This window comes from Neovison vison, chromosome 6 (genome assembly GCF_020171115.1).
Source record: "Neovison vison isolate M4711 chromosome 6, ASM_NN_V1, whole genome shotgun sequence".
Lineage (NCBI taxonomy): Eukaryota > Metazoa > Chordata > Mammalia > Carnivora > Mustelidae > Neogale > Neogale vison.
This window is the reverse complement of record NC_058096.1, coordinates 120756577-120770273: the sequence shown is the minus strand read 5'-3', so window position 1 is coordinate 120770273 and position 13697 is coordinate 120756577. Positions and strand designations below refer to the sequence as shown.

General features: G+C 38.8%; 1 protein-coding gene across 3 annotated transcripts in view; it reads right to left on the bottom strand.

The window, feature by feature from the left end:
* CCDC14 (coiled-coil domain containing 14) overlaps positions 1-11426 on the bottom strand; it is a 47145-nt gene extending 35719 nt beyond the window's left edge. For 2 of the 3 annotated variants that reach the window (XM_044252192.1, XM_044252194.1), the window contains exons 1-7: positions 11295-11426; positions 4083-4138; positions 3690-3762; positions 3380-3449; positions 3169-3288; positions 1277-1513; positions 1071-1165 (exon numbers count right to left, since the gene is read on the bottom strand). In XM_044252192.1, coding sequence (XP_044108127.1) covers positions 1071-1165; positions 1277-1513; positions 3169-3288; positions 3380-3449; positions 3690-3762; positions 4083-4138; positions 11295-11324 — 681 coding nt within the window. In that variant the 5' untranslated portion in view covers positions 11325-11426. The remainder of the gene's footprint in view (positions 1-1070; positions 1166-1276; positions 1514-3168; positions 3289-3379; positions 3450-3689; positions 3763-4082; positions 4139-11294) is intronic. The other variant, XM_044252193.1, reaches the window with a different exon arrangement.
* Positions 11427-13697: the final 2271 nt, after the last annotated feature.

Below are 13697 nucleotides of genomic sequence, written 5' to 3'. Positions count from 1 at the left end.
AACATCCTACCATAGGGGAGTAGTTACATGGACTACAATATATCCACTAGAGTATTAACATATTAAAAATTTATAAAAGGTATATATTAATTGAGAAACATGTTTACAATAAAATGCAAGGAAAAAAGGTAGCACATGAAACAGTATAATTTAATTATGACTATATACCTTTTATAAATATTTTATTTATTTATTTGACAGAGAGATAGAGTACAAGTAGGGGGAGTTGCAGAGGGAGAGGGAGAAGCAGGCTCCCCACTGAGCAGGAAGCCCAACATGGGGCACAACCCCAGGACCCTGGGATCATGGACACTTAACCAACTCAGACACTTAACCAACTAAGCCACCCAGGTGTCCTTATGACTGTATTTTTAAAAGAAAGCAAACTTAGGGGCACCTGGGTGGCTCAGCTGGTTGACCCTCTGCCTTTGGCTCAGGTCATGGTCTCAGAGTCCTGGGATCGGCCCCCCACATTGGGCTCTTTGCTTGGCAGGAATCCTGCTCCTGCCTCCCCCTCTCTCTTTGCCTGTCTCTCTGCCTACTTGTGATCTCTCTCTCAAATAAATAAATAAATAAAATCTTAAACAAACAAACAAATAAAAACAAGAAAACAAAACCAGAGAATTAAATGATTGGCAAATGCTCTATCAATATGTTAACAGCAAATATGCTTAAGTGGTAGTTATGCGTGATTTCTTTTTCCTGCTGATCTTTCTCCCTTTCCCACCCTTACCATTGTCCTTCATAAATGGGTAAAATTTTTCTGGTAAAAAATGATTTGAGGGGCGCCTGAGTGACTCAGTGGGTTAAGCCTCTGCCTTCAGCTCAGGTCAAGATCCCAGGGTGCATCGGGCTCTTTGCTCAGGAGGCAGCCTGCTCTCCCCTCCCTCCCCGCCTGCCTCTCTGCCTACTTGTGATCTCTGTCTGTCAAATAAATAAATAAAATCTTCAAATAAAAAAGATTGAAAAAACAATGCATTATGATCCAATCAGTAAATTCAATTTTCTCTCTTAAGGTGATAATTTCTCAAAGCAAATAATTACTTGCATAATGCATAAACTGTACCCACAGAATGAACCACTGGAGGGCAGGATGGATGCTGAAGTAACTGGACTGGGGTGGAGGTAGATAAGCCATAACTAGAATGTAGAGTTGCCTGAGACTCTAAAAAGTAAGAGGGAGAAAAAGTTATCACATCTCATACTACTTTAACAATAAGTAGGCAACTTAATTAGAGTTCATATTCATGCTTTTAAAAATATCATTCATACTAACCAGAATCAGACACGGTGTGGCAAGGTACAGCAGGAATTCCATTAGGGTTGTTCTTTGAAGCCAAGTTATTCATCAGTGACATTTGAGTTTGCACATGCTCACACAGGGCTTGGTATATTATTGGTGAATACATTCTATAATGATCTTGCAAAGACCAATTTTGTGGTATATCTGATAAGCCTCTCTCAATTCCAGCAGAAGCTTCATTAGGTATATGTTTCTTACTATTTGAAGATACTAATATGGAAGAAGAGAAAACAAATTCTTGAAACATGATTCTTCAAAAACTTTTACCTTATTAAGGGAAGAAAAGACTCTGAGAAGTAGCTCAATTTATTATATACTTTATAGAAGGGCTTTACCGCTCTCAGCCCCTAAAGAAAATTACCTCAAATTCTCTCTTATTTATTTATTTATTTATTTATTTGAGAGAGAGAGACAGTGAGAGAGAGCATGAGCGAGGAGAAGGTCAGAGAGCGAAGCAGACTCCCCATGGAGCTGGGAGCCCGATGTGGGACTCGATCCCGGGACTCCAGGATCACTCCCTGAGCCGAAGGCAGTCGTCCAACCAACTGCGCCACCCAGGCGTCCCCTCAAATTCTCTTTTAAAAGTAGTTAATGAATTGTGTATGTTCTCCAGTCAAAAATTATCTATACCATGACTTTAAAATCTCTATTAAATCGTATTTGTAAAATCTCTCCTTCAGTTACAAGACTCCTCTTTAAGGATGTTATTTCTACAATCCAATACAACTCACCTTGCTCCTCTCACCATGCTCTGAGGGGAAAAAAGAATAAGAGAGACAGGATACTCTGTAACGATTTTAATACTTGGACCATTAAACAAAAAGCTCTTTGAGAGCAAGAGTAAAAGTGTACTTAATCTACACATTGGGCCCTCAGACAAAATCTTAACCTGGCATTTAAAGTAGAGTAATAAAACTACTTACAATATATACACATAAAATGACTTTAGAACAATTAGTATCTCTAAGTATGCACGAAACAACAAATTTGTGGTTAATTATCAAATTAAGTGGCAAGGAAAACAAAGATAACTCTATATATACCTTCTAAATGTCATTCTGAGTTTGAACCCTTTATTCTACAAAACGCGGTCACTTTTTCCACTTTTCTTCTTGGGAAAGTGATGGTAAACAAAGTATGCAGTTAGAAGTGTACTATAGGGGTGCCTGGGTGGCTCAGTGGGTTAAAGCCTCTGCCTTCGGCTCAGGTCAGGATCCCAGGGTCCTGGGATCAAGCCCCGCATCGGCCTCTCTGCTTAGCAGGGAGCCTGTTTCCTACTCTCTCTCTGCCGGCCTCTCTGCCTACTTGTGATCTCTGTCTGTCAAATAAATAAATAAATAAAATCTTAAGGAAAAAAAAAAAAAAAAAGAAGTGGACTAGAGATAGACAAGCATAACACACACATACTCACCTGAATAACCACATATTATTAAAATGAAAGACCAACTGTATACTCTCAATAATTTATCAAAACCCTCAGAATTAAAGATCATATGTATTTTTAAGATTTTATTTTTAAAGTAATCTCTATACCCAACATGGGGCTCAAATTCACGACTCCAAGATCAAGAGTCACACGCTTGGGGCGCCTGGGTGGTTCAGTGGTTTAATGCCTCTGCCTTTGGCTCAGGTCATGATCCCAGCGTCCTGGGATCCAGCCCCGCATCGCATCGGGCTCTCTGCTCAGCAGGGAGCCTGCTTCCTCCTCTCTCTCTGCCTGCCTCTCTGCCTACTTGTGATCTGTTTGTCAAGTAAATAAATAAAATCTTTAAAAAAAAAAAAAAAGAGTCACAAGCTCCACTGACTGAGTCAGCCAGGAGCCCCAGAGATCATATTTAAACAAAAAAGAGAAAAAAAAAACTTACAAATTTCCTTCCGGACTCCTGAAGGAACATGTTTTTCATGTCCTTTCTTTTTAGCTCCAAATCTTTTGCCTTCTAAGGATCTGGGATTAAATCTATTTTCTGAACATGCTGTTTCTGAACCTATTAATAATTAAAACAAAAATTCATTTGCATTAAGAGAATTATTTGAGAAAAAGTGATTAGCAAAGAGGTATTTAAAAAATTTAAAAACCTGAATCTTCATTTCTCAAAATGTCCCGCAGCAAAGAAGCACAACCATCAAGCCCTTGTACAGTTTCAGTCTGTAAGGAGAAAGTCATTTAGAAAAGCAGAGATGAAATTTTAGTACAGGGGGAAAAAAAAAAACAAATTGTGTAGTTTTAAAATTTCTTTTTTCAGATTCAACTTATTATTGGCAGAAAACATATTTTAAAGCAAAAAAACTTCAATAATTTACCTCTGAATTTTTATTCCCACTTCTTAGCTTTTAGCTGAAGATTAATTAAAATAGTGTATATTGCATCTATTCAGTTTAATCTTACCTGACTTTCTGAATCAGAATGGATAGCATGGCCAGAATCTGCATTAAAACGTGATATCTTTCTTAAATTGGTCCTAGAAAATAAGTTCATTAATATTTTCACGAATACTACAAAAATTTTTTTCCAAAATATATTAATAAGTAGTATATTTTCTTCCCAGAAGTTGGATAAGAAAGCTTGTTCATAAAATGGATTTATATTGGATTTTATAATGATTATAAGAATTGTTTAACTAAAATGAGCAACATGAGTAGAAATATGGAAGGTTCCTCCCCAGAGTTTGTGATGGTAGAGACCCATCTATTTTTCTGGGATAGGCAAAATTTAGTGCAGTCCAAAGACTGAAAAGTTTCTTGAGATTTTCTGGAGTTGTAAACTTCTTTAAGTACTTACCCTTTCTTTCCATTTGTTAATTTAGCAGGTCCATGGTGTTTTCCTGAAGACAACACCTATGATATAATGCATTGTATTATAGTAAATATACAAATATTGTTCTAATATATTCTTAGTAGACTGTCTTGACAAAAATCTGAAATGTTGTTTCCTTTCTTTTTGTGGTAAAAACGTGACATAAAATTTACCATTATAGGGCGCCTGGGTGGCTCAGTTGGTTAAGCAACTGCCTTCAGCTCAGGTCATGATCCTGGAGTCCCAGGATCGAGTCCCGCACTGGGCTCCCAGCTCCATGGAGTCTGCTTCTCCCTCTGACCTTCTCCCCTCTCATCCTCTCTCTCACTCTCTCTCCCAAATAAATAAAATCTAAAAAAAAAAATTTACCATTGTAGCCATTTTTTAATGTACAGTTCCATGGCATTAAATACATTCACACTGTACAACCAACATTACACTCCATCCTGCCCCTAGGCCCATAGAACCACTCTTCTAATTGCTGTCTCTTTGAATCTGACTACTCTAGGAAGTTTAAATAAGTGGAATCATACAGTATTTTTCCTTTTGTGACTAGCTTATTTCACTTCACCTAGTGTCTTAGAGCAAGTGTCAAAATTTCCATTCTTTCTAAGGTTGAACAATATTCCACATGTATATAGCATGCTATTAATTTTATAAATGTTCTATATCCTATAAATCCATTACAATTGAACTCTTATTAATAAATTGATTAATAAATTGTTTGCCAAGAGAACAGCACATATATTTGTTCCTCAAGTCTGTGTAAGCTGAAAATGAAGCTGAGGTATTATCTTAACCAGAAGTATCTACTACTCTAAGTTTGGACGATACTCAATCTCTGAACATGTTCTACATTCCCAGTCTTCAAAATATAACGTTAATTCAACATATATCACAGAGTTCATAACTCTGATTCTATTTATCCACATTATTTAGAATACCTGACAAGACCAGCCCATGAAAACTCTTTATCTACAACTCATTCTCTTACTTTCTTTTCAAACTCATATAATAGTATTTTTAAAAACAATTTTATTATTTTTAAATATTAATAATTTTAAATCATTATTATAATTAAAAGTAAAATAAATGGGCTACCTTTGTGTATGAGAAAGAAAAAAAATGCCCTTGCTTTAACATGCATCCAATATCTTGAAAGTTAGGCAAGTAAAAGTTCATGGTGTCTGCTCTGGGGAGGGAAACAGAATCTAGGGGACAGCGCAAGAAAGAAAACTTTCCATGGTAACTATAGTCTCTATTTAAAATATAATTTTCAAAAGACTTTATTTATTTATTTGTCTGGGAGAGAGAGAGAGCGCACAAGCAGGGGGAGCACAGGCTCCCTGCTGAGCAAGGAGCCCAATGTGGGACTCAATGGGATCATGACCTGCGCCAAAGGCAGACGCTTGACCAACTGAGCCACCCAGGTGTCCATAAATATAATTTTTAAAAGGTGAGTTAAATTCTCTACTCACTCCCTCATTTCACCCTTCAAAACTAGTTACTGTTGGCAGTTACATTTATGGTTTTTCCTGACATGTTTAATATTTCATCCCAAGAAAGCTTTGAGTAGTAACTACTAAACTATCTGTAGTTATATGCAACTGAGAACACATTTTAAAAATTGGGTGAATAGAATTATACTTCTCTTTGAGATAACTTGGGATATGATGGGGTCATAAGGCCAGCAAAGAGACCCAAAACTGTAGGAAATAAGACCCTATGTAGCATTACTCTGCTGGTCCCTGCAGAACACCATTAGGGTCCTTCCTTTGGTACACAGGTATGTTGGTGTTCTGGGCAGAATCATAACATAATTCCAAACCATGGTGCTGCATGCTGCAATGTTCTGAACCAAGTCCAGAAATAACTACCATAATTATTATATTTCAAAAAAATTTTAAAAAGTATACACAGGTAAACATATGGCCTAACTGTAGGATTACATATTTCTCCAAAAAAACACACATGAGGTTATATTACAGAAAACAAGGCAACGAAAATTACCCAGGATAAAAGCACCCTGCAACACCAAGTAACTATCATATTGGCACATTCCCATCAAAGGTTTTTTTGGTAATTTTTATTCTGAAACAACAGTACAAAGAATTTCTGTATACACTTTACCAAGATTTCCCAACTGTTGCTATTTCACTATATCTGCCATGTTCTCTCAAAATATATATAGTAACACAATATATACAACACGTAAAATATATATATAGTATTATTTTTCTGAACCATAGCAGGGTAAGTTGCAGGTATGATATTAAATATTTATTCCTAAATATTTCCCAAGAACAAAATCTCTTATATAACCACAGTATAATGATCAAAACCAGGAAATTAATATTGATACCATATTATAAACCATAGACCTTATTATTCACATCTTGCCGATTATTCCAATACTGTCCTTTATAGAAAATAATGCTAGTCCATGTGCAGTGCAGGATCCTATGTTGCATTGAATTGTCACACCTCAATGGTCTCCTTTAATCTGGAATAGTTCCTTATCAATCATTGTCTTTTATAAGCTTCACATACTTAAAGAGTACAAACCGATTATGTTGCAGAATGTCCCTCTGGACATTTAAACTTATCTGATTTTCCCTCATGATTAGATTCAGGTTGGACATTTTTGGCAGAAATACCACAAAAGTGAAGTTTTGTCCGTCTTAGTAAATGAGTAAGCATATGGTATGTTTGTCCTATCACTGGTGATGTAAACTTTGTTATTTAAGATGGTGTCTGCCAGGTTCTTCACTGTAAGGTTACTATTTTTACCTTTGTATTAAGCATTTAATGGGCAGATACTTTGAGATTATGCAACCTTCCTAATCATTAGACTTCCACCCAGTAGTTTTAGCACCCATTGATGATTCTTGCCTTAATCCACCTGTTTGTGAAATGGTGACTCGTCTAACATCATTCCTTCTACATTTCTTAGTTGGCATTCAACTCTAGGTAAGCACTTTTCCTTCATTGTTTGTTAGTTTGGACTCATTGATTCTTATTCAGTGGATTATGATCCATTATCATTATTTAAAATACTTTGATGTGGGGTGCCTGGGTGGCTCAGTGGGTTAAGCCTCTGCCTTCGGCTCAGGTCATGATCCCAGGGTCCTGGGATCGAGCCCCGCATTGGGCTCTCTGCTCAGCAGGGAGCCTGCTTCCTCCTCTCTCTGCCTGCCTCTCTGCCTACCTCTGATCTCTGTCAAATAAATAAATAAAATCTTTAAAAAATAAAAAATATTTTGATGTGGAGTGCCTGGGTGGCTCAGTGGGTTAAGCCTCTGCCTTTGGCTCAGGTCATGATCTCAGGGTCATGGGATCAAGCCCAGCATCGGGCTCTCTGCTCAGCAGGGTGCCTGCTTCCTACTCTCTCTCTGCCTACTTGTGATCTCTCTCTCTCTCTGTCAAATAAATAAATAAAATCTTTAAAAAATAAAATATTTTGATGTTCCAATTGTCCCAGATTCCATCAGTGGTAGTCTTTTCAAACTGGCTCTTGTATCATTTTAACATGTTTCCATTATTTTTTGAGTAATTCCTTATTTTCTGCAACAAGGTATTCTGGGTTCATCCTTTGATTTTTTGTTTTTTCCACTGTCATAAGAACACTTAACATGAGCTCTATTTTCTTCACAAATTTTTAAGTGCACAATACCATATAGTTAACTATAGACATGATTTGTAAAGCAGATCTCTAGAACTTATTTATCTTGCTTGCATAACTGAAACTTTATACCTGTTGAATAGCAACTCCCCAGTTCCCCCCATCTCCAGCCTCTGGCATCTACCATTCTTCTCTCTGCATCTATGATTCTGACTATCTTAGATCCCTTATATAAGTGGAATAATGCAGTATCTGTCCTTTTGATCAGCTTATTTCACTTAGTATAATATCCTCAAGGTTCACCCATGTTGCATTTGGCAGGATTTTTCTTTTTAATGCTGAATAATATTCCATTGTAGGTATATAGCACATTTTTTTCATCCATTTATCCATCAATAGACATTTAGGTTGCCTTCACATTTTGGCTACTGTGAATAATGCTGCAATGAACAAGGAAGTGCAAATATCTCTTTAAGATCATATTCTTTTGTATAAAAACCCTGGAGTAGAATTTCTGGATCATTTGAGGTTATTTTTAACTTGTTGAGGAACCATCATGCTATTTTTTTATAGCAGCTGCACCATTTTATATTTTCATCAACAGTTTATAAGGTTCCAATTTCTCTACATCGTTGCCAATGAGAACTGCCATCCTAAAAGGTGTGAAGTGATACCTCATTATGGTTTTGATTTGCATTTTCCTAATGACTAGTAATGCTGAAATCTCTTCATGTGCTTACTGGCCCTTTATACTTCTTCTTTGGAGAAAAGTCTACTTGAGTCTTTTGCTCATTTTTTAATCAGGTTATCTGGTTTTTTGTCACTGAGTTGCAGGGGTTCCTGATATAGATTGGATATTAACCCTTTAGTAGACAGAGGGTTTACAAATCTTTTTTTCCCCACTCATGTAAGTTGCCCTTTCACTCTGTTGTTTCCTTTACTCTGCAGATGCTTTTTATTATGATGTATCCAGGCTCATCTTTTTAATTTTCCTGCTTCAGCTGTGGAATTGACCATTCCTCCATGAAGTTGTGGTTCCTTTTAGTGGACGATGATATTTAGAAACCAAGATCTAGGCACTAGGTATTCTTCCTGGGACTTCCAATCTTTTTTCATTATGTATGATTAACTTAGTCATGACTAGGTAGTTACAAAAAAGTAAATCTTATGGTTTTATTTTTAAATGTTTCCATATTAGCCCTTCAAAATTTTTAAGGCTGTCCTAAGCCTTGAGGATATAGAGATAAATTGTGTAGTAAAGGGGGTAGACAGATTGGCAACACCTCTAACCTGAAAAGCAGTTTGATTATGGTTAGCACCAAGCACCAAGTATTTCCTTGAGTGGAAGTAACATAACATGTCCTTGGTTTGCTTCATATTTTTCACAATTTCACAACTGGAAAACAAGCCTGAGATAAACCTTCAAATATACAGAAAAAAGCCTTTTCATAGTCAGGATTAAAAGCTTATTTATTTGATGAAAGGCCATTATTCATTTAATAGCCCTTGATAAAAATTACAAAAATATTCTCCAAAAGGAGTACCCCAAATCACAATGCATTAGACAATCATTTTGCTTTATCTCACATTTACTTCCACTGGGTATTATCATTAAGCTATTCATCTCTGCTATTTGAGAAAAATATAAGCATTTCTTAGAAGTTGTATCTCCTACAATAAGTACAAGATAAAATTACATTTGTGGAATAATTTAGAGTATCCCTAAGTCTTTCATGACTTATTATATTTCTGTGAAGTAGGAACCTAAATTTCAGAAAGGAGGCTTGTTCAAAGTCATACATCTGATTAAATATAGTGTAATATATAAAAGAATGGACTCTGGCACCAGCTTTGTGGGTCTGAATCCTGCTGCACAGCTAAAGAGCTTTGTAACTGTAGGAAAATTATTTTAACTCTTCATCCCTCAATTTCCTCATCTATAAAGTGGAGATGATAATAGTATCTACCTCATAAAGCTATTATGAATATTAATTTTGTGAACTATGAATTATGTGTATTATGTAAAAATACTTAAGAGTAGCATCTGTCACACAAGTGCTACCTAAATGTAAGCTATTTTTATTGTTAATATGGTTGCAAAATGTTTTAAGGGGACCAAATTTTGTCCCAAGAGTGAAACAGATGCTTTTACCAGTTTCTCTCATTTAATCTCCCCAATTCTTTGAGACAGAATGATACCTATTTACATCTATTTTATAGGTAAAGGAAAGGAGGCTTAGAGAAGTAAAAAGTACTTTGCTTAATATCACTACCACAGAAGTGGCAGAATTGGAACCTGAAATCTGTAGGTGACCATGATTATAAAAACCATATTTTCTCCCCCTTTCTGACTGCCCATACTCTGAGTTCACTCAGTATAAGAGAAAGATCTATAAAGGTGATGGTTAGGAAGTACTCCTCAAGAAAGTCTTGAGTCAGGTCTTGAAAAAAAGCGTTTAAGATTCACATAATGGGGAAGACAGCATTATAGGCGAGTTGATAAATGAAGGGAGATTTAAAAACAAAACAAAACAAAACAAAACAGAGAGAGAGGTGGATATATTTAAAGAGGAGTAAGATCACTCTAGGGAGTGAGTCTCTGTGAGAAATAGTTGATTCATTACCTGAAAATCTACTATATGTCAGGTGCTGTCCTAAGCCTTGAGGATATAGAGATCAATTGTGTAGCAAGGGAGGCAGACTAGCTGAAAAGCAGTTTGATTATAGTTAGCACCAAGCACGAAAGGGACGGCAAGGAGAACCCAAACAACAGGGATGTGCGAGCGCTAGGCAAGCCTTCTATAAGCGGCCCTTGAACTGAGGAGGAGATGGAGAGTGGAAGTACCAGGAACAGAAGGGCATTCGAGACAGGACAGAAAAGAAAGTGCAAAGGCATGGAAGCATAAGGGAGCGCCGGGCATCCAGGACGTCGCAGAACAAACGTGACCAGTGCTGGGTACTTTTGGGATGGAGGCGGGGTCTGGTAAGGAATGCATTGGTGGGATCAAAAAACGGCTATGCTGACAGGTCGAAGAACATGTCTTTTTACCTCGAAATCGAAGTGTTCATGTCTATTTTTAAGCAGAAAAGTGCATCATTTACTTACAACGAGGGGCGTGCATTTGAGAGAGGTAAGGCTGAAGGCGCGGACACTAATTGGGAGTCGTTGGTTTTTACTAGCGGTAAAATACCAGCAATTGTGCCGGAGGGCCGGCTAATAGCGGCACTAGGTGGAAAAGCCGAGAACCTGGATTTGATGCGACAGCGTACTGAGCCTTCACAGGTTAAGTCACCCCACCCAGGGCGGAGGCTGGACTCGAACCCGCGTCCCACACCAAAGCCAGCACTCTGGAGGGCTACTACGATCAAAACAGAATATACGTCTATGGACTGAACGGCGGTATTAGGATGTTAAGATTGGGTGTCCGCCCAACTCCCCCTTCTCAACATTTTTAAATGCCGCCGCACAGTCTTTGTTTCTACTTTTGTTCAGAGTTTTGCACTTTTCCCGGCACTAGAACCCCCTCAGTCCCTTTCTACCCCTATGGCGGACGCCTCAGATTCGCAGCCCTCACCTGGCCCGATCGAGATCCGGACCTGACCATTTCTCGCAGCCTCAAAGAAGCCCAAGCAGAGGGAAGTAAAGCCGCTCGATAAAAGGAATTAACCGCCGCGGACTCCCGGCCTCCTTTGGCCCGCCCCCCAAGCTTCCGCTTCCGGGAAGGAGCCCGCCGAACGCCGCGCCTCATAGTTTCTGGACTGCGGGCGGACGCCTCTCCAGTACTCCCAGCACAGCGCTCTAGGCGTGCGCAATAGACCCCTCCCAGCCGCCCGCTCGTCACACACAGGCAGGGAGTGTGGGAAAAGCCCACGGAACGCTAACGGGGAGGGCGGGGCGGGGCGGGCCGGGCTGGAGGGCGGAGCGGGGACGGGCCCGGGCTTGGGGGCGGGGGCAGGGCGGGGCAGGGCGGGGCGGGGGCGGGACCAGCCGGAGGGGGCGCGGAGTGAGAGAGCCGGGGTCTGAAAGAACCAAGTTCACTGCCCTGTTGTGAGGGCTTCTGGTGCCGGATCGCTGCCCTGAACGACTTAGGGGAAGTGACCAAAAGGATTCTCCAGGGCCAGAGGAAGGGGCTAAGGGAGAGGGCTGATAGGTTTGAAACGGAATTGGTTCTGCTCTGTTTTGTGTGCCATTTTGAATGACTTTGGTTTTTTTTTTTTTTTTTTTTTAAGAATTTATTTATTTGACAGAGAGAGATCACAAGTAGGCAGAGCAGCAGGCCCAAAGAGAGGAGGAAACAGGCTCCCCTCTGAGCAGAGGGCCAGATGCGGGACTCCATTCCAGAACCCTGAGATCATGACCTGAGCCAAAGGCAGAGGCTTAACCCACTGAGCCACCCAGGTGCCCCATGAATGACTTTTGTTTTTGATAGTCAATAAAAATCAATGAATCTTGGAACACTATATCAAAAACTAATGATATGCTGTAGGTGACTAACATAACACACAAAATAAATAAAATTTTAAAAATCCTGTTTGGTGATCTTTGCGTAATTCTGATGGCAATTTAAAAATTATTCACTGTGGCCCTTGATCTCAGAACGGTGCTCATTAGTTGGGATTTTTGTTTTACTTCCATGCATAGTTATTTACTCTCCAATTGAGGTAATTACTGTTAATGAAGAATGACTCAGTGTTCCTGTATTAGCGTGCTTCACGTTTTTTTTTTTTTTAAAGATTTTATTTATTTATTTGACAGAGAGAAATCACAAGTAGGCAGAGAGGCAGGCAGAGAGAGAGAGAGGGAAGCAGGCTCCCTGCTGAGCAGAGAGCCCGATGCGGGACTCGATCCCAGGACCCTGAGATCATGACCTGAGCCGAAGGCAGCGGCTTAACCCACTGAGCCACCCAGGCGCCCTGCTTCACGGTTTTTAATGGGGATTAGTCTTTGGTGTTTAAGGCATTGAGTTTTGGGTTAATGTTTTAAATCAAATTGGGGAGAAATTAAATAACCCAACTAATTACATTTTTAATAAGAAGAAGAGCTATGTTTTCAAAGCCTTAGTTACAATGAAAATAAAAATCCAAAAACTAAAAGCATACCGATTTGGGGAAACAAGGCATTTAATAAATCTAGCTTTGTATTGAATTAGACTCTCCCTTCTTCATCCCTCTCCTATAAGTGTTTAACATAGTTACTTGAGATTACAAAGTTTCTTCTAAATTGACTTGATTTTTGGAAACTTACAATGATTTTTCTTAATACATGCTTATTTTAGAAAATATAGGTCAGAACTGAAAAATCACCCATAATCTCAGAGAGTACCACTCTCAGCAGTTTGGTGCGTTCTAGATTTTTCCCAACTGTGTATATATGTTTAAGTATATTGATATGATGCATATTATTATAACATGAGAGTTTTAATATCAACATGGCTTCTCAGTAATTTACAATTACAAAATGGCTGCCTGATGTACCATTTCCCCACTGCTTGGAAGTTTGTGCTCCTCCTTGTGTTTTTGTTTGTCTGCTTTTTGGTTTTTCCTTTTACCCCCCTCTTTTTTATTATTTATTTATTTATTTATTTATTTTAAAGATTTTTATTTATTCATTTGACAGAGAGAGATCACAAATAGGCAGAGAGGCAGGCAGAGAAGAGAGAGAAGGCGGGGGGGGGGGGGGGGAAGCAGTGTCCCTGCTGAGCAGATAGCCCGATGCAGGACTCGATCCCAGGACCCTGAGATCATGACCTGAGCCGAAGGCAGAGGCTTAACCCACTGAGCCACCCAGGTGTCCCCCTGCTCTTTTTTAGTTAAGGTTTTCTTTTCCAGTGTTTTTGTTCTTATTTTCTCAACTTTGTTTTATTGTGGTAAAATACACAAAACATAAAATACACATCTTAGCCATTTTTAAGTGCACAATTCAGGGTCGCCTGGGTGGCTCAGTGGCTTAAATCTTCTGCCTTCGGTTCAGGTCATGA